The sequence below is a fragment of the Panthera onca genome, chromosome X (assembly GCF_046562875.1).
Source record: "Panthera onca isolate mPanOnc1 chromosome X, mPanOnc1 haplotype 2, whole genome shotgun sequence".
Classification (NCBI taxonomy): Eukaryota; Metazoa; Chordata; class Mammalia; order Carnivora; family Felidae; genus Panthera; species Panthera onca.
Genome location: NC_138357.1, coordinates 52,210,362 through 52,228,640, shown reverse-complemented (window position 1 = coordinate 52,228,640; position 18,279 = coordinate 52,210,362). Strand labels below are relative to the sequence as shown.

Genomic DNA, 18,279 nt, shown 5'->3' with positions numbered 1-18,279 from the left:
TATAGGTACATTTATAGAGTTTCTCTTACTTTGTTTTGACTTGGAGAGCTAGAAAGGGGGAAAACTTTGCTTTCTCTTGGAATGCTCTGGTGTTTTTGTTGAATTTTTTTTTTTTACCTTTGATCATGCTGATTAGTGTAAGTGGGACCTTTCAAAACACGGGCCTCAGATGGGGCGCCTGGGTGGCTCAATCCCTGAGCGTCCAAATTCGGTTCAGGTCATGATCTCCTGGTCTGTGAGTGCCAGCCCCTAGTGGGACTCTGTGCTGACAGCTCAGAGCCTGGAGTATGCTTTGACTTCCGTGTCTCCCTCGCTTTCTGCCCCTCCCCCGCTCATGCTCTGTCTCTCTCTCTCTCTCTCTCTCTGTCAAAAAAAAAAAAAAACATTAAAAAAAAAACAAGAAAACAAACAAAAAACAGGGACCTCAGAAGTTGTGAAGGCTTGGGATAGATTTGTTTTAAAACCTTAATCTATTTTGGGGGGCCTGGGTACCTCAGTTGGTTAAACATCAGACTTTTGATTTCGGCTCAGGTCATGATCTCACAGTTTATGAGTTTAGCCTCTCTGGAGCCTGCTTGAGATTATCTTTCTCTGCCCCTCCCCCCATTCGCTGTGTGTGTGTGTGTGTGTGTGTGTGTGTGTGTGTGTGTCTAAATAAGCATTAAAAAACCTTAATATATTTTGATATTATTTGTCAAAATTATGCATGATGTATAAATAGATTCACTCTACACTCCCTTTCCCCTTGTAATTCAATGTTATTTAATGAGAATTAGGCAGCATTAAATATAATGAGAAATAAATATATTCAAAGTTGATAGTAACAAGTTAAACATAGGAGATAATAGGAGTATCAAATATTTAAATTATGAAATCTTTTTAAAAAAATCAATCAGTAGTACAAGTGTAGTGTATGTTTAGATTCCTCTGCGTATTTCATACTAATTGAAGTGCTTTTCAGTAAATGAATGATGGAATGTTATTAACTGTTTATGTTATTTAAAAGGAGTCTTTAATTTATGCCTAAAATTCATACTGTAATTTGGACTAGAAAATTTAAAGAGCAATCAGGTTTTTGGTTTTTAACATTTTCAAAAGTTCAATACAGGCTTCACTATGCTGTTTCACATATATTATTTCATTTAATAATCACAAAGACCATATGGGGTATAGGTGCTATTTTCATCCCCATTTTGAGGATGAGAAAACAAGTTCAGAAAGTTTAAGTAATCATAAATAACACAACTAGAATATGGTAGAGATGGGATTGGACCCTACATCTGTCTTTTTCTAAAACTGACACGTTTAAACATGCCACCATGTGGTCTCAGAATATTCCATTGATGGATGGTGGGATATTTTCCTGATCTTTGAACGGGGGATCTTAAACTTGGGGAAAGGTTTTTAATTTTTCACTTCTTGAGCAAAGAACCAGATGCTGGACTCCCTGATAGATATAGCCAAGCCTTTTATACTTAAGTTCAGAAGATACTGCCCTATTGTGGGTTTATTCTCTTGCTCCCTAGGTAAACATCCTGGTTTCTTTTTCAGTCTTCAGATCTAATCCTGGCCTCTTGCTTACTTATAAATGAATCTTTCTGACTGATCTTTCTTTTATTTTTGTTTGGTGGTTTATTTGTTCCACCTGGTACCCTCGCAGGTAGTGGCCACAAACATCAACTTAGATGTACAGCATGTCATGACAACTCTTTGACTTAGGTGACTTAATAACATAAAATAACCAATATATTAATACCTGAAAAGACTGTAAATTATATAGCTTATCCAAAGGGGGAAAAAAAGTGTAAGCTACATTCTGGCCCTATTCTTTTCAATGAGCTGCCTTACCTAAATCTTAATTGGAAGTTTTAGTTGGGTTCTCCAGATATCTTTCCTTAACAATATTTAGTAGATTTCTTATAAAGCTTAGGACTTTAAAAGACAATAAAAGCATGGTCTGAAAAGTACTTATAACACCTAAATGAATGAAGTAAGCTGTTAAATAAAGCAAAGCACATGTTTGTGTGTCTAGACATAGATATAATACAGATATGAGATATATATAGATATAGATATAAGCTGTGTACACACATGTGTACACACACACACACACACACACACGTATAGACATAAGCTCAATGAAGATGTTGTTATAGAAAATTATCTTCTGTTCCTGTTAGTAATTTCTAATGGCATGATTGAAATAAACATGGGCTTTGGAGTTAGACCTGGGTGTGAGCCCTAGAACTGATACTTGTTGAGTGATGTTTGGAAAGTTATTTAACTACTTTGCTTTTCATTTTATCTGAAAACAAGTTTCAGAATGGCTAAAGTTTAAAAAATATTTGACAGTGTGAAAAGTTGGGAAGGATTCTGAGCAAATGGAGCTTTTACACTTTGCTGAAGGAATGCCAAATAGGATAGCCACTTTGGAAAGCAGTTTCTTGAAAAGTGTAACATATACTTACCATGAGACCCAGCAATTCTACCCCAATTACTTTCCCAAGAAAAATTATGGATATTTATAGAGGTTTTATTCATAATCATGAAAGCCTGGAAATAACCAAGATGCTATCAACTGATTAATAGATTAAAAAACAACGGTATATCCATACAATAAGAAGGAATGGACCACTGATAAATGCAACAAAATGGTTGAATATCATAATATCTATGCTAAATGAGAAAAGCCAGACACAAAACCTGCATACTTTATAATTCCATTTCTAATGACATTCTAGAAAAAGCAAAACTAGTGTTACATAGCAGATAAATGTTTCCAGGGGTCTGGGAGTTTGGAAAAGGGATTGGCTTTGAAAAGGAATAATGGAGTATTTTGGAGTGATAAAGATGTTGTGTATCTTTTTTGTATTGGAGGTTGCATGATTATGCATTTGTCAAAATGATTAATTTTATTGTATGTAAATCTTCAGTAAAAAAGAAAGGGAAAAAACCTTATGTTTCAGAGTGGTTATGGGAATTATAAGAGATCATTCTCCTTCCCCATTTTTTATTGTTTGGTTCTTCATTATCCTCTGCTGCTTCTATGTTTCTTTTATAAATAAGGTGTCTGTGATAAATTACATTTTCTTATCTCAGGACTGAGATACTACTGAAAATTTATGTATATATCTGTCTTTATTTGCAATCTCTGAGGCAGATTTTAAATAGAGTCATCAACTGTATATTTATACCTCTAGATATTCCAATTAGTATGGAGTAACTCAGAGCTGAAATTTGCATACTGTGAAAAATGTACCAAATATACTTGCTTGGACTGAATCTCTGTCCTGTGGCAGTGGGAATTCACAGTATGGTTGAGGGGGTGTATAAAGCAATCTTGAATTTGGAGCCTGAGTCTTGCTTGAGAAAGGCAGTGTTCTATGTCAGTGGTTTTCAAAATTGACTGAGCATCAGAATCACCTAGAGGTTTAGTTAAAACACGGATTGCTGGGCCCCATCCCCAGAGTTACTGATTTGGTGGGTCTGGGGTGGGGCCCAAAGATTTGTATTTTTGACAAGTTTCCAGCTGATGTTGATGTTGCTGCTGCTGCTGGTTTGGGGCACGTACCTTGAGAACCACTGATTTATAGTTACTTCAGGTGTAGTAGTATCAGGATTCTTGCCGATGTAGAGTAGCCAACATTTTGTTTTTAAACTGCTTCATCATTTCATGGCCACTTCTGTATTTGCTAAAATCAATATATTTATAGAGAGAGGGAGAGAGAGAAAGAGAGAAAGAAAAAGAAAAAACAGCATTTGGCTAAAGGCCACAAAGTGTTTAGTGCTTGAAAGAGCAATGATGCTGGCAAGAGAAAAAGAAAAAAAAAAAAAAGATATGTTTAGCTGCATTTCCTTCCTTTTAACCTGTCGAGTGTCATCATGCTACATAATTATTTTATCCCTCTAGTATCAGGCTCCTTTTGGACTCCTATTCTGTCTACTTTAAAAGTCTTGAATATTCTAACTAGGCCTCCACTGCCCATTGGCCTAAAATATTCTGTTAAGACTTTTCACTGCCTAGTTTTTAATAAATAGGCCCTGCATCCTCACACTTAGGTTTCATGAGTATCCTATTTTTTTCAGACCAATAGTAATTTCCACTGAGTGAAACCAAAGTACCATAAACCGCACAATTTGAAGAAGTCTGGGATGTGTGGGTGACTGATGTTAAGTGACCAGATATAAGTAATGTTCTTATACCAAACACTTTACTAATCCAAGAAAAAAGTAACCAATAATTTTAGAACTACTGGGTATGAAAAGAATATGAGTAAAATTTAGAATCTTGAAAAGCAATTTATAAGTATTAAATTTAAGGAAATCATAGATTATTTTATCTTCCTAAATGCCAAAGGAGATACCAAGGGCTGGGTATATAAATTTGTTCAGAATTTCTATTACTTTAAGTTTTCTGTAAGGGTATATTGTGCTGTAATATCTGCTGATATATTATTCTTAGAGCTGATGTCATTTTATTTTTCCACCACCACCCCACTGATTAGGGAGAGTCTTTAGAGAAAATGGCTCATTGTACTGATTGATTGCATGCCTCAAATGAACAGTAGCTTGCTGCCAATTATCATTACAATGCCATATTGATTTTTTTCTCATTCTCACTATGTAAATTAAAACAATTTGTTTAAAATGAACTTCCATATACATTGTGGATGTGATTGGTTCTGAATATTTGAGGCTAGATCAGACTATTGGGTCAAGGGACTTGAAATGTGTTGGGTAGTACAGAGGAAATTTTTGGACATATGACTGCTGGTTAAGTGCAATCTAATCTTGCATTTTGTAAACTGAATAAAAGAATGATGCTGCAGAGACCCTAGTTGGGAGACTCCTGTCACATTAAAGAAAAGGTAACTAGGGCTAAACTAGAATGTTATCAGACACAATGAAAAGGAGGGGAGGGGAAATATGTGGGAGTCATTCTACAAGTAGCATATTCATGACTGGATGACAGAAAGTCAAACCAAGCTGTACATGATCAGTCTTCCAGCCTTTTATCACACATGGGACTTCATTTGCTGCCATTCTTCCAAGACTTCTTATTCAGCTGCAGCCACACGGGTATCCTCACAATTCCTGGAATACTCAAAGCATACTAGCTACCTCCTCAGGACTTGATTTGTCCTTCATCCTTCTACTGTAAAAGTCCTCACTTCTTTGAAGACTCTGCTCAAATGCCACCTAATCAAACAATCTTTCCCTGACAACACATTAAAAAAATCACATCCTGGGTGCCTGGGTGGCTCAGTCAGTTAAGCATCCGACTTTGGCTCAGGTCATGATCTCACGGTTTGTGGGTTCAAGTCCCACGCAGGCTCTGTGCTGACAGCTCAGAGCCTGGAGCCTGCTTCGGATTCTGTGTCTCCCTCTCTCTCTGCCCCTCCCCCGCTCATACTCAGTCTCTCTCTCTCCAAGAGAAATAAATATTAAAAATTAAATATAAATAAATAAATAAATGCTTTATAGCTTGATGGCAGTGCATATGAAACATTTGCATTCTGTGTCTCTCAAAAATAAATAAAAACATTAAAAAATATTTAAAAATAAATCACATCCTGGCATTCATTATTCCTTTTACCAAAGTTGATTTTTCTTCATAGCTCCAAACTACTGACATTTTATTATATACTTGTTTATCTGTTTATCATGTCTCCTTCTTTTTTGATAGTAAGCTACATGAGGGTAAAGGCTTAGTTTTGTTGCCTGTTATATCTCTATCGCCCAGAACATGCCTGGTGCTTAGTAGGTACTCAATAAATATTTGTAGAATGAATGAAAAGAATAAATACAAAGGTGAAAGAGATGGAGATCAAAAAATTATGCCAGTATTTCAAGTTTGAAGGATTCAAAGAATAGCAGTGTTATTAACAGAGTATGGAAGAGTGGAAGAAGAGTTGATTTAGGGTAACAGAGATACAGGGGAAGATCAGTTTGGCTTATATATGCCGACTACAGTATCTGATGCTGGTGAAACAACCAAGGCATTGCTGTGGAATAGGCAATCTAAAATGTGAAGAGAAGTCTGGCATTGAGGTAAAGGTCTCTGAATCATCTTCATAGAGTCAATACTTATAGCAATGGAAGTAGGAAAAAAAATGACAAGTGTTATAAAGACAGGATTATCAGATTTAAAAATCAAAATTTCGTTTTGGATATTTAATGTTTTAAATATATAAATTATTTATACACATTTTTTTGATCATTTTATAGCTGGGTTAACAACTTTAGCCATGAAGGTCTTGGACTCTTATTGGATGTGCTGGAAAAGCTTCTGGACAAGAAACAGTAAGAATAAACATGAAAAAAAATCACCAAAGCAGAAATTTTTGAGCACAGTGTAACCTGTTTATTTCCCCTTTATTCAGGCAAGAAAACATAGACAAGAAGAATCAGTATAAACTTATTCAGTGCCTCAAAGCATTCATGAATAATAAGGTAAGTAGTATTTATTTCTGCCTGTGACAAAAGGTGAGAACTTGCCCAACAGTATATGGAAGTATGAAACTGACAAAATAGTAGGTGCTTATTCAGTTGTCAAAGGGTCTTTATGGTGCAAATCATAATAAGCTTCATTGAAATATATTTAAAAATATACTTTGCCTCACAAAATATTTACTGGTAGTTTTTTACAATTATGGAAACATAAATCTGTTCCCAAATTATATAATATTTTTTTCTTTTATGGTTAAATGCTGTGTGTTGAATACCAGTTTTTACAGAATTTTTATTCCATTGAAAAGGAAAATCCAAAAGTATGGTTTGACTTGTGTGCTAAGAACCAGCAAAAAAGAACTTGTTTGCAATGGTGAAGATTTCTCTTCTTTGTTCAATTAATGTCAATGAGTTAATATACATAGAAGACATTTTAGGAAGATAGGAAGGTTTTTTTGTATATATATAGCAGTTGCAATATGAGGGACTTTACAAATTCTAGACAAGGGTTTTTTTTTTGTAACAGTAATCTTTGTACAGGTTATGAAGTTATAGTTATTTTTTCTATAAACTTTTTTGTTACTGTATTAGATTTGCTCTATATTCCTATAAGTAAAATACCACTAATTAATTAATTGTATAATTCTCTTTAGATGGTGTTTTTGATAATCTCAAGATATTTAATAGAAATAATTATAACAGTAACCAAAAACTGCACAAATGTGTAGCTATTACTATAATATAAATGTATAGCTATTAATAACTAATGCTATAAGATTCTTTAATCTGTAGTCTTTCTTAAACATATGGGATTATATATGATTATGTATGTATATATTATGCACACATGTTAACAGGAAAGAACATCTGACATGTGCAGAAGATACTTGCTAGTTGACATAAGACTGCTGTATAGACTATACTAATTGTGCTGTTCCTGGAAGTCTCTTTCAGAAAGATTTCTATCAGCATTAATACAGAATTTCTCAACTTTTGTACCCTTACTGTTTTGCAACACATTTGTGCAGATTCTAGTCTCTTAACAAGACAGCACTAATGAACCTTGCATCTCTACAAATCAAGATGAATCTCTTTATTCAATTGAGAGAAACAAAGAAATAATAGAACAAAAACAGTACTAGAAATTGGGAGATATAGTACATGATTTACCAATAAGTTGAGTGGCATTTAAAAAATCATTTGAATTCTCTGGCTGTCAATCCCCTCATCTGTAAAATTAGTTGTAGAACCCTTAGTTTTAAATTCTTATTGACTCGCATTGTCAACTCTCACGGCTTCCCAGGATACTAAATAACTGTAATCAGGGTAACAACTAGAGAAATTCATAGTAGTGAGATTTCCTGTAGAGTCTTTTCCCACAAGGCATTAGTTGTTATGTCAAAACATAATTACTTATTACTTAAGGAGTTTGGTAGTTTTAAAAAACATGATGGTTTGACTTAGATTATTCTAAACTAAGGTCAAGTTTTAGTTAGGACATTTTAATAACTTGCATATAAATGCTTAGGAAATGAATAAATGGTGGATCTTTTAAATTATAGGCATGTGAAACAATAGGTGTAAAGTACACATTCAAAATAAAAATATATGTATATGTTATATCCACTCCATGTGGAATAAATTGTCATAGTCAAAGCATGACACTTGCATCTGAAATGACTTAAATTTCACATTTGTTGGACCCAAGAAGTTTAGATAGCTTTCTTCAACAACTCTTTTCCCTTATACAAAACATGTAATGATAGGACCATAATAGGATAAAAGGTAACCCATTGCCTCTTAGCTTCCATTGCTGTCATATTGCTCTTAAGTTTAGAGTGATGATTTCTTTTTTCCTCACATTTTTATTTAAATTCTAGTAGGTTAACATACAGTGCAATATTAGTTTCAGGAGTAGAATTCAGTGATTCATCACTTACACCTAGTGCTCAGCACCTAGTGCTCATCATAGCAAGGGTCCTCAACATTACCCATGACTCACCTAGCTCATTGCCACCCACCTCCCTCCATCAACCCTCAGTTTATTCTCTATCTTTAAGAGTTTCTCATGGTTTGTTTTGCTCTCTCTTTTCCCCCCTCCCATATGTTCATCTGGTTTGTTTCTTAAATTCCATATGAGTGAAATCATATGGTATTTATCTTTCTCTGACTGATTTTGCTTAGCATAATGCACTCTAGCTCTATCCATGTCATTGCAAATGGTAATATTTCATTCTTTTTGATGGCTGAGTAATCTTCCATTGTATATATATAACACCTCTTCTTTATCCATTCATCAGTCGATGGACATTTAGGCTCTTTCCATAATTTGACTATTGTTGATAGTGCTGCTATAGACATTGGGGGTGCATGCCCCCCTTCAAATCAACGTTTTTGTATCCTTTGGGTAAATACCTCATATTGCAATTGCTGGATTTTAGGGTAATTCTAAGTTTAAAATTTTTGAGGAACCTCCATACTGTTTTCCAGAGTTGTTGCACCAAGTTTGCATTCCCACCAGCAGTGCAAGAGGGTTCCCCTTTCTCTGCATTCTCATCAACACCTGTTGTTTCTTGTGTTGTTAATCTTAGACATTCTAGGAGGTGTGAGGTGGTATCTCATCATGGTTTTGATTTGTATCTCCCTGATGATGAGAGATGTGGAACATCTTTTCTTCTGTCTGTTAACCATCTTGGTGTCTTCTTTGGACAAGTATCTATTCATGTCTTCTTTGGACAAGTGTCTATTCATATCTTCTGCCCATTTCTTCACAGGATTACTTGTTTTTTGGGTGTTGAGTTTGATAAGTATTTTATAGATTTTGGATACTAACGTTTTGTCAGATATGTCATTTGCAAATATCTTCTCCCATTCTCTAGGCTGCCTTTTATTTACTTGTTTTGATGGTTTCCTTTACTGTATAGAAGCTTTTTATCTTGATGAAGCCCCAATAGTTTATTTTTGCTTTTGTTTCCTTTGCATCCAGAGACATATCTAGTAAGAATTTGCTCTGAGTGAGGTCAAAAAGGTTGCTGCCTGTGTTCTCCTCTAGGATTTTGGTGGTTTCCTGTCTCACATTTAGGTATTTAATCCATTTTGAATTTATTTTTGTATTTAGTATAAGAAAGTAGTGTAGTTTCATTATTCTGCATGTTGCTGTCCAGTTTTCCCAAAACCATTTGTTGAAGAGACTTTATTCCATTGGTTATTCTTTCCTTCTTTGTCAAAGATTAGTTGACCATATAGTTGTAGGTCCATTTCTGGCTTTTCTATTCTGTTCCACTGATCTATGTGTCTGTTTTTGTGTCAGTATCATACTCTCTTGATGACAATAACTTTATAATAGCTTCATATATAGCTTTCTATTTCTTTTGTCATCTTCAAGTTCTTTCATAACGTAGGTGTTTTATAGTTTTCAGAGTACAATTTTTTCTTTTTACTTCTTTGGTTAGGTTTATTCCTACGTATCTTACGGTTTTTGGTGCAGTTGTAAATGAGACTGGTTCCTTGATTTCTCTTTCTGCCTCTTCATTATTGGTGTATAGAAATGCAACAGATTTCTCTATGTTGATTTTATATCCTTCGACTATCCTGAATTTGTTTATCAGTTCTAGAAATTTTTTGATAGAGTCTTTCAGGTTTTCTACATAGAGTATCATGTGGTCTGCAGATAGTGAAATTTTGACATCTTCCTTGCTGAACTGGATTCATTTACTTCCTTTTGTTTTCTGATTGCTGAGGCTAGGACTTACAGTACTATGTCAAATAACAATGATGAGAGTGGACATCCCTGTCTTGTTCTGGACCTTAGAGAAAAAGCTCTCAGTAGATATTAGACACGGGTCTTTTGTATATGGCCTTTGTGATGTGAGGTATATTCACTCTATTCCGACTTTGTTGAGGTTTTTTATGAAGAATGGATGCTGTACTTTGTCAAATGCTTTATTTACATCTATTGAGAGGATCATATAGTTTGTATCCTTTCTTTTATTAATGTGTTTTATCATGTTCATTGATTTACAAATATGGAACTACCCCTGCAGCCCAGGAATAAATCCCACTTGATCATGGTGAATAATTCCTTAATATACTGTTGGATTTGAATTGCTGGTATCTTGTTGAGAATTTTTTATCTAAGTTCCTCAGGGATATTTGACCTGTAATTTTCCTTTTTAGTGGTGTTTTTCTGCTTTTGGAATCAAGGTAATGCTGGCCTCATAGAATGACCTTTGAAATTTTCCTTCCATTTCTATTTTTTGTGACAATTTAAGAATAGGCATTAACTCTTCTTTCAATATCTGGTAGAATTCCACTTTGAAGCTACCTGGCCCTGAACGTTTGTTTGTTGGGAGATTTTTGATTACTGATTCAATTTCTTTACTGGTTACTGGTCCGTTCAAATTTTCTATTTCTTTCTGTTTCAGATTTTGTGATTAAATGTATCTAGGAATTCATCCATTTCTTCCAGATTGCCCAATTTGTTGGCATATAATTTTTATAATATTCTCTTATAATTGTTTGTATTTCTGTGGTGTTTGTTGTTATATCTCCTCTTTCATTTATGATTTTATTTGGGTCCTTTGTCTTTTTTTTTTGATAAGTTAGGCTAGGGGTTTATCAATTTTATTAATTTTTTCAAAGAACCAGCTCCTGGTTTCATTGATCTGTTCCACTGATTTTTTGTTGTTGTTGTTTCTATATCACTTATTTCTGCTCTAATATGTTATTTCCTTTATTTTGCTGGCTTTAGGCTTTATTTTATTTTCCTTTTCTAGCTCTTTTAGATTTAGTGTTAGGTTGTATATTTGAGACCTTTCTGGCTTCTTGATATAGGCCTGTATTGCTATACTTCCCTCTTATGAGTGCTTTGCTGCATTCCAAAAGTTTTGGACCATAGTGTTTTTTTTTTCACTCGTTTTCTCTCTCTCTCTCTTTCTCTCTCTCTCTCTCTCTCTTTATACACACACACACACACACACACACACACATATATATATATATAACTTCTTTAATTTCCTGGTGAACCCATTCATTCGTTAGTAGGATGTTCTTTAACTTCCATGTATTTGTGGTCTTTCCAAATTTTTCTTCTGGTTGACTTTAAGTTTTATAGTATTATGATCACAAAATATGCATGGTATGATGTCAATCTTTTTGTACTTGTTGAGGCCTGATTTATGACCCAGTGTGTGAACTATTCTGCAGAATGTTCCATGTGCACTCGATAAAAATGTGTATTCTGCTGCTCTATGATGAAATGTTCCGAATGTCTGTTAAGTCCATCTGGTCCAGTTAGTCATTCAAAGCTATTGATTCCGTGTTGATTTTCTGCTTAGTGGATCTGTCCATTGTTTGAGTGTTAAATACCCTACTATTAATGTATTATTATCAATGAGTTTCTTTGTGTTTGTTATTAATTGTTTTATACACGTGGGTGTTATGTTGGGGGCATAAATATTTACAATTGTTAGATCTTTTTATTGGATAGGCTGTTTTATCATGATATATTGCCCTTCTTTATCTCTTCTTACAGTCTTTGGTTTAAAATCTAGTTTGTCTTCCATCCAAGTACTAACCAGGCCCGACCCTGCTTAGCTTCCGAGATCAGACGAGATCGGGCGCGTTCAGGGTGGTATGGCCGAAACATAACAGAAACCCATGGGGGAGGGGAAGGAAAAAAAAAAAAAAAAAAAAAGAGGTTAGAGTGGGAGAGAGCCAAAGCATAAGAGACTGTTAAAAACTGAGAACAAACTGAGGGTTGATGGGGGGTGGGAGGGAGGGCAGGGTGGGTGATGGGTATTGAGGAGGGCACCTTTTGGGATGAGCACTGGGTGTTGTATGGAAACCAATTTGACAGTAAATTTCATATATTAAAAAAAAAAAAAAAAAAGAAGAAGAAAGTATTCAAGTAAAAGCCAAAATCATAACCAACAACAAAAAATATTTGTTAGCTGGTTTTTAAAAATGTTTAATTTGTGGCAATTTATCGTTCTAAATAAACATTTTTTTTTCATACCTAAAAAAAAAAAAATAAAATAAAATCTAGTTTGTCTTGTATAACTATGGATACTTTGGCTTTCTTTTGATGTCCATTAGCATGACAAATGGTTCTCCATCCCCTCACTTTTAATCTGCAGCTGTCTTTAGGTCTAAAATGTGTCTCTTGTAGTCACCAGATAGATTAATCTTGTTTTTTTTTTTTCTTTTTATCAATTCTGATGCCCTATGTCTTTTGCTTGCAGTAATTAAACAATTTACTTTGAGAGTGTTTATTGATAGATATGAATATAGTGCCATTGTATTACTTGTAAAGCCAGTGTTTCTGGAGATTTTCTCTGTTCCTGTCTTTGGATAGTCTTTATTGCTTTTGGTCTTTCTTTCCCACTCAAAGATTCTCCTTTAATATTTCTTACAAGGTTGGTTTAGTGATCAGATACTCCTTTAGTTTTTGTTTCTTTGGGACACTCTTTAGCCCTCCTATTCTGAATGACAGCCTTGTTGTACAAAGTATTCCTGCCTGGATATTTTTCCACTTTAGCATGTTGAATATATCATGCCACTCCCTTCTGGCCTGATAGGTTTCTGTGGAGAGAACTGTCAGGAACCTGATTTATCTTCCCTTGTGGTTTAGGGCTTTATTTTCCCTTGTCTCTTTCAGCATTCTTTTCTTATCTCTTTATTTTGAAATTTTTACTATGGTATATCTTGGTGTTGACTGGCTTTTGTTGATTTTGATGGGAATTCTCTGTGCCTCTGTGATTTGCATGTCTTTTCTCACCGAGATTAGGGAGGTTTTCAGCTATAATTTGCTCAAGTCAACCTTCTGCCTCTTTTCCCCTCTCTTCTTCTTCTGTGACTCCTATGATACCAATGTTATTACACTTAATAGTGTTGCTGAGTTCCATATGTCTACATTCGTGGTCCAATATTTTTCTTTCCCCCTTTTCAGCTTCATTATTTTCCATAATTTCATCTTCTAATCACTTATTTGTTCCTTTACTTCTTCCATCATCTGTTCAGTACGTCAGTCAGTTTTGCATTTCAGTTATAGCATTTTTTATTTCAACCTTACTAGTTTTTAGGTCTTGTATCTCTTTGGTAAAGGTCTCTGATTTCTTCTATGCTTTTCTCAAGCCCAGCTAGTATCCTTATGATTGTTGTTTTAAATTCTAGTTCATTCCCATTACTTTATCAATTTTGATTAGTTCCTTGGCTGTGACCTCTTTTTCTTTCTTTTGGGATGAATTACTCTGTCTTTGCGTATATTCTTGTCTCTGTCCTTTGTGCGTTAGGAAAGCCTGTTCCTAGTCCTATTTTTACTGGAGCTGAAGCTTTGCAGCACCCTAGGATCAGTACACCTGCTGTGTGTGTGTGTGTGTGTGTGTGTGTGTGTGTGTGTGTGTGTGGCGGGGGTGGTGGGTTGTGCTGATCTTTTGAAAGAGAGGTCTGCTGCTGCTCTGGCTGTCAGTCACACTTGCCCTATTAAAAAATGCACCTGCAGAGTGCAGGGGGACACAGATTGGTTTCAGTGTCTCAAGCCTCCACTGTGTGTGCTGTGCTGCTCTCTGAAGTTCGTTGGTGCTATTGGAGGGGTGAAGAATTGTGTGGGCCCACTGTCTTCCACTGAGAGGGGCATTTACATCCCTTACTGTTCTGACCCTCACAAAAGAGCAGACAGTCTCCCCTCTTGTGTCCAAGGCTTCTGTCATGTCCCTGACTTCACCCTGTATCTGCACTGTCTGCTGACCCAGTGGTGGTGCAGCGCTCCTTTTATCTCAGATGTGTGGCTGGGATTCACGGCTCCTACAAATTTTAGTGACCCAGTGCGACAAGGACCCATGCTATCTCTGGGGGAGGGTCTTGCTGCACTGTGGCTGGTTGCAGTTTTTCTGAGAAAAGCAGCCGCACGAATGTGCAGTAGCTTGGAGTTCATGGTAAAGCACAGCAAAAAAAACTGACATCCAGGTTACCTCTCCTCAGCATGTTTTTCTGCCCATATGCTAATAAATGGGGCAGCTCAATGGTGTCTGCTGGCTCCATTGTCTCCTGACAGGCAGTGCTGCCTCTCCCAAATGCCCTCCAAGAAGGGGAACTGTCCCTTCCACGTGATTCAGGGGATTCTCAGAGCACAGTGTCTGCTCTTGGGCCTCTGCCTTCCTTCTCCACAGGAGCACCGCTAAGCCTGCCAGGCTTGACCCTGGCAATGGCACAGACTTCTAAAGCTTCAGATTTAATGTACACTTGTTGTAAAACTTATGGTAATCAACCTCTATTATTTTCCCAGTCACTTCCCCAGTGGCTTTGGGGAAGTGTTTTTCTTGTGCAGTGCCCTGCGTGCTGCTGTGCTGCTTTATCTCTGTCTTTCTCTCTCTCCCTTCCTCTCCCTCTTCCTCCCCCCTCCCACCCCAGGATTAGGACTCCCTTTCCTCTGTAGTCCCATGATTCTTTTTTCCCCCAGATCATATCATTGCATTTCTTACCTTCCATGTTGTGGCCTCTTTTCTCCCTGTAGTTGTGCAGTTTGTTCTCTCAGTCTTCAGATTGAATTCCTGGGTGTTCAGAATGGTTTTTTTTTAAGTTTATTTATTTTTGAGAGAGATAGAGTGTGCCTAGGGGAGGAGAAGAGAGAGAGGGAGATACAGAATCAGAAGCAGGCTCCAGGCTTGGAGCTGTCAGCACAGAGTCCAACCCAGGGCTCAAACTCACAAACCATGAGATCATGACCTGAGCTGAAGTTGGAGGCTTAACTGACTGAGCCACCCAGGTGCCCCCAGAATGATTTGATAATATCTAGCTGTGTTCAAGGTATAAGGCAAGCATAAGGTCCTCCTACTATTTCACCAACTTAACTCCTTCCCTCAGTCTATTTGATTTTTAAAGCTATTATTTTAAGTTTGGTAATTGCATAGTAAACACTGTTCTCTTAGTTTTACACTATGTTTTTCATTTATTTTTCTTGCTATTTAGTACCTACTGGCCACCTTTATACATATTTGTCCATTCTGGTTTTTGGGTTTTTTTTTTTTTTGCTTCTTTTTCATCTTGTCTCTTCCATTTCTTTTTTTTTTTTTTCTTTCTGTCTTGTCTCTGTGTATGTTCTTATTTATTATGACCCCTGGTAAAGCTACATTTAAGAGCTTTAGCTATATTCCCCTTTCTCCCCCAAATTCTTTTGGAAGTTAAATTAGGAATTACGAAAATATTCATATGTTTGGTACTTAACTAAAAGTTAGTTTGAAATGACAATTTTGATCTAATGAAATGTAGGATTCCACTGTTAAACTAAAGAGAAGCAAACATTTCATAAGAAATCTGAGAAATACTTTGTGGGACAAAGATCAAAAAAAATACCTTCTAACTATAGTGAAAAACAATTTTAGCCTTTTTTCTTTTTTGTTGTACAATATAACTTTATTATTTTTAGTGTTCTGTGTTACCAATCCCAGCATAGCTTAAAAAAAACAAAAGACTAAATCCAAAGTTAATGTAAAAAATTCAAGGTAAAACAGTGAACCCATTGGGGTTATCTATATACCTGCTCCCATTTATTCTAACAATTTTTAACTATTTAGCCAAATGTGTGCATATAGGTTTTAATTATGAGTTCTCTTTTTTCCTTCCAGCAACTTCACATTGTCTATCTACTTTTTTTTTAGTATTACTTTATTTTTATTTATTTATTTTTTTATTAATTTATTTTCAAGTTATTTAACATACAGTGTAGTCTTTGCTTTGGGAGTAGAACCCAGTGATTCATCTCTTACATATACCCAGTTCTCATCCTTAAAAGTGTACTTCTTAATGCCCCTCACCCATTTAACCCACTCCCCCACTACACCCCCCTCCAGCAACCCTCAGTTTGTTCTCTGTATTTAAAAGTCTTTTATGGTTTGCCTCTCCCTCTGTTTTTATCTTATTTTTCCTTCCCTTCACCTATGTTTATCTGTTGAGTTTCTCAAATTCCACATCTGAGTGAAGTCATATGATATCTGTCTTTCTCTGACTGATTTATTTTGCTTAGCATAATACCCTCCAGTTCTGTCCACATTGTTGTAAATGGCAAGATTTCAATTTTAACCTTTTAAAACATGTCTTTACCTGTTCATACTTATAATACACACTTGTGTGCTCATATTCAAGCCTAGAAAATTAGTGAAAATGGTGTCTTCTCTGCCTAGTTGACTGTGACACTTACCAAAACCCAGGCACCATTTCCTTGGGTTCATAGCTTTTGTAATGTAGCACAGCTTTCTGAAAGGGGGAAGATAGAAGATGGTATGGAAGAGGTTTATTGTTTCTTTAACCAGCATATAGTATACAAAAGAACTTTCCAACATTTTACCCCTTTTGTTTAATTTTATTTTCTATACAAATTAGAGAATGTAACCATGAATTCTAGATATCTCCAGGGAGATCCAATGACACAAGTAGAGTGATTTAGAAAATTATATCAGTAAGTACTTTACATGTTTTTCTTTGTTGAGGAAATACTTATTATTCAGGTATTTCTCCCAAATCTTTATAGATTTTTTAGGCAAGCTAAGGGAAATCATATCTGATCAAGGGGCAAAAACTCCCAAGATGCAGTCATTTCAAATTTAAAAAAAATACATAGACAAGCAACTACATTTGAAAAACATTCATGTAATTAAATAGAACCTTATTGTGGAGATACAGGTTTTTAGAAGACCAATATAAGTTGCTTTTTATTTTATTTTATTTTATTTTTTATTTTTTAAAATTTTCATCCAAATTAGTTAGCATATAGTGCAACAATGATTTCAAGAGTAGATTCCTTAATGCCCCTTACCCATTTAGCCCATCCCCCCTCCCACAACCCCTCCAGTAACCCTCAGTTTGTTCCCCATATTATGTCTCCTCTGTTTTGTCCCCCTCCCTGTTTTTATATTATTTTTGTTTCCCTTCCCTTACGTTCATCTGTTTTGTCTCTTAAAGTCCTCATATGAGTGAAGTCATATGATTTTTGTCTTTCTCTGACTGACTAATTTCACTTAGCATAATACCCTCCAGTTCCATCCACATAGTTGCAAATGGCAAGATTTCATTCTTTTTGATTGCCGAGTACTACTCCGTTGTATATATATATATACCACTTCTTCTTTATCCATTCATCCATCGATGGGCGTTTGGGCTCTTTCGATACTTTGGCTATTGTTGATAGTGCTGCTATAAACGTGGGGGTGCATGTGTCCCTTCGAAACAGCACACCTGTATCCCGTGGATAAATGCCTAGTAGTGCAATTGCTGGGTCATAGGATAGTTCTATTTTTAGTTTTTTGAGGAAACTCCATAATGTTTTCCAGACTGGCTGCACCAGCTTGCATTCCCACCAGCAATGAAAAAGAGATCCTCTTTCTCCGCATCCTCGCCAACATCTGTTGTTGCCTGAGTTGTTAATGTTAGCTATTCTGACAGATGTAAGGTGGTATCTCATTGTGGTTTTGATTTGTATCTCCCTATGATGAGCGATGTTGAACATTTTTTCATGTGTCAGTTGGCCGTCTGGATGTCTTCCTTGGAGAAGTGTCTATTCATGGGATTCTCTTTTTCCCTCTTTCTGTCCCTCCCCCTAGCCCACTCATGCGCTCGCTCTCTCTCTCTCTAAATAAATAAATAAATAAATAAATAAATAAATAAATAAATAAACAGGCACCACACTGTCAGTGTTCTAGGGCAGAGCCTGACGCAGGGCTTTATATACATGCTATTTTGACCTGAGCTAAACCAAGAGCCAGAGACTTAACTGACGGAGCCATCGAGGCACCCTGTAAGTTGTTTTTTAAATTAAACATGCATTACATAGGCATT

General features: G+C 35.8%; 1 protein-coding gene across 1 annotated transcript in view; it reads left to right on the top strand.

The window, feature by feature from the left end:
• Positions 1–18,279, top strand: part of DIAPH2 (diaphanous related formin 2) — a 1,007,297-nt gene that overhangs the window by 234,191 nt on the left and 754,827 nt on the right. Inside the window, exons 7-8 of the mRNA XM_081793317.1 lie at positions 6,229–6,303; positions 6,384–6,453. Of these exons, the coding sequence (XP_081649443.1) occupies positions 6,229–6,303; positions 6,384–6,453 (145 nt within the window). The remainder of the gene's footprint in view (positions 1–6,228; positions 6,304–6,383; positions 6,454–18,279) is intronic.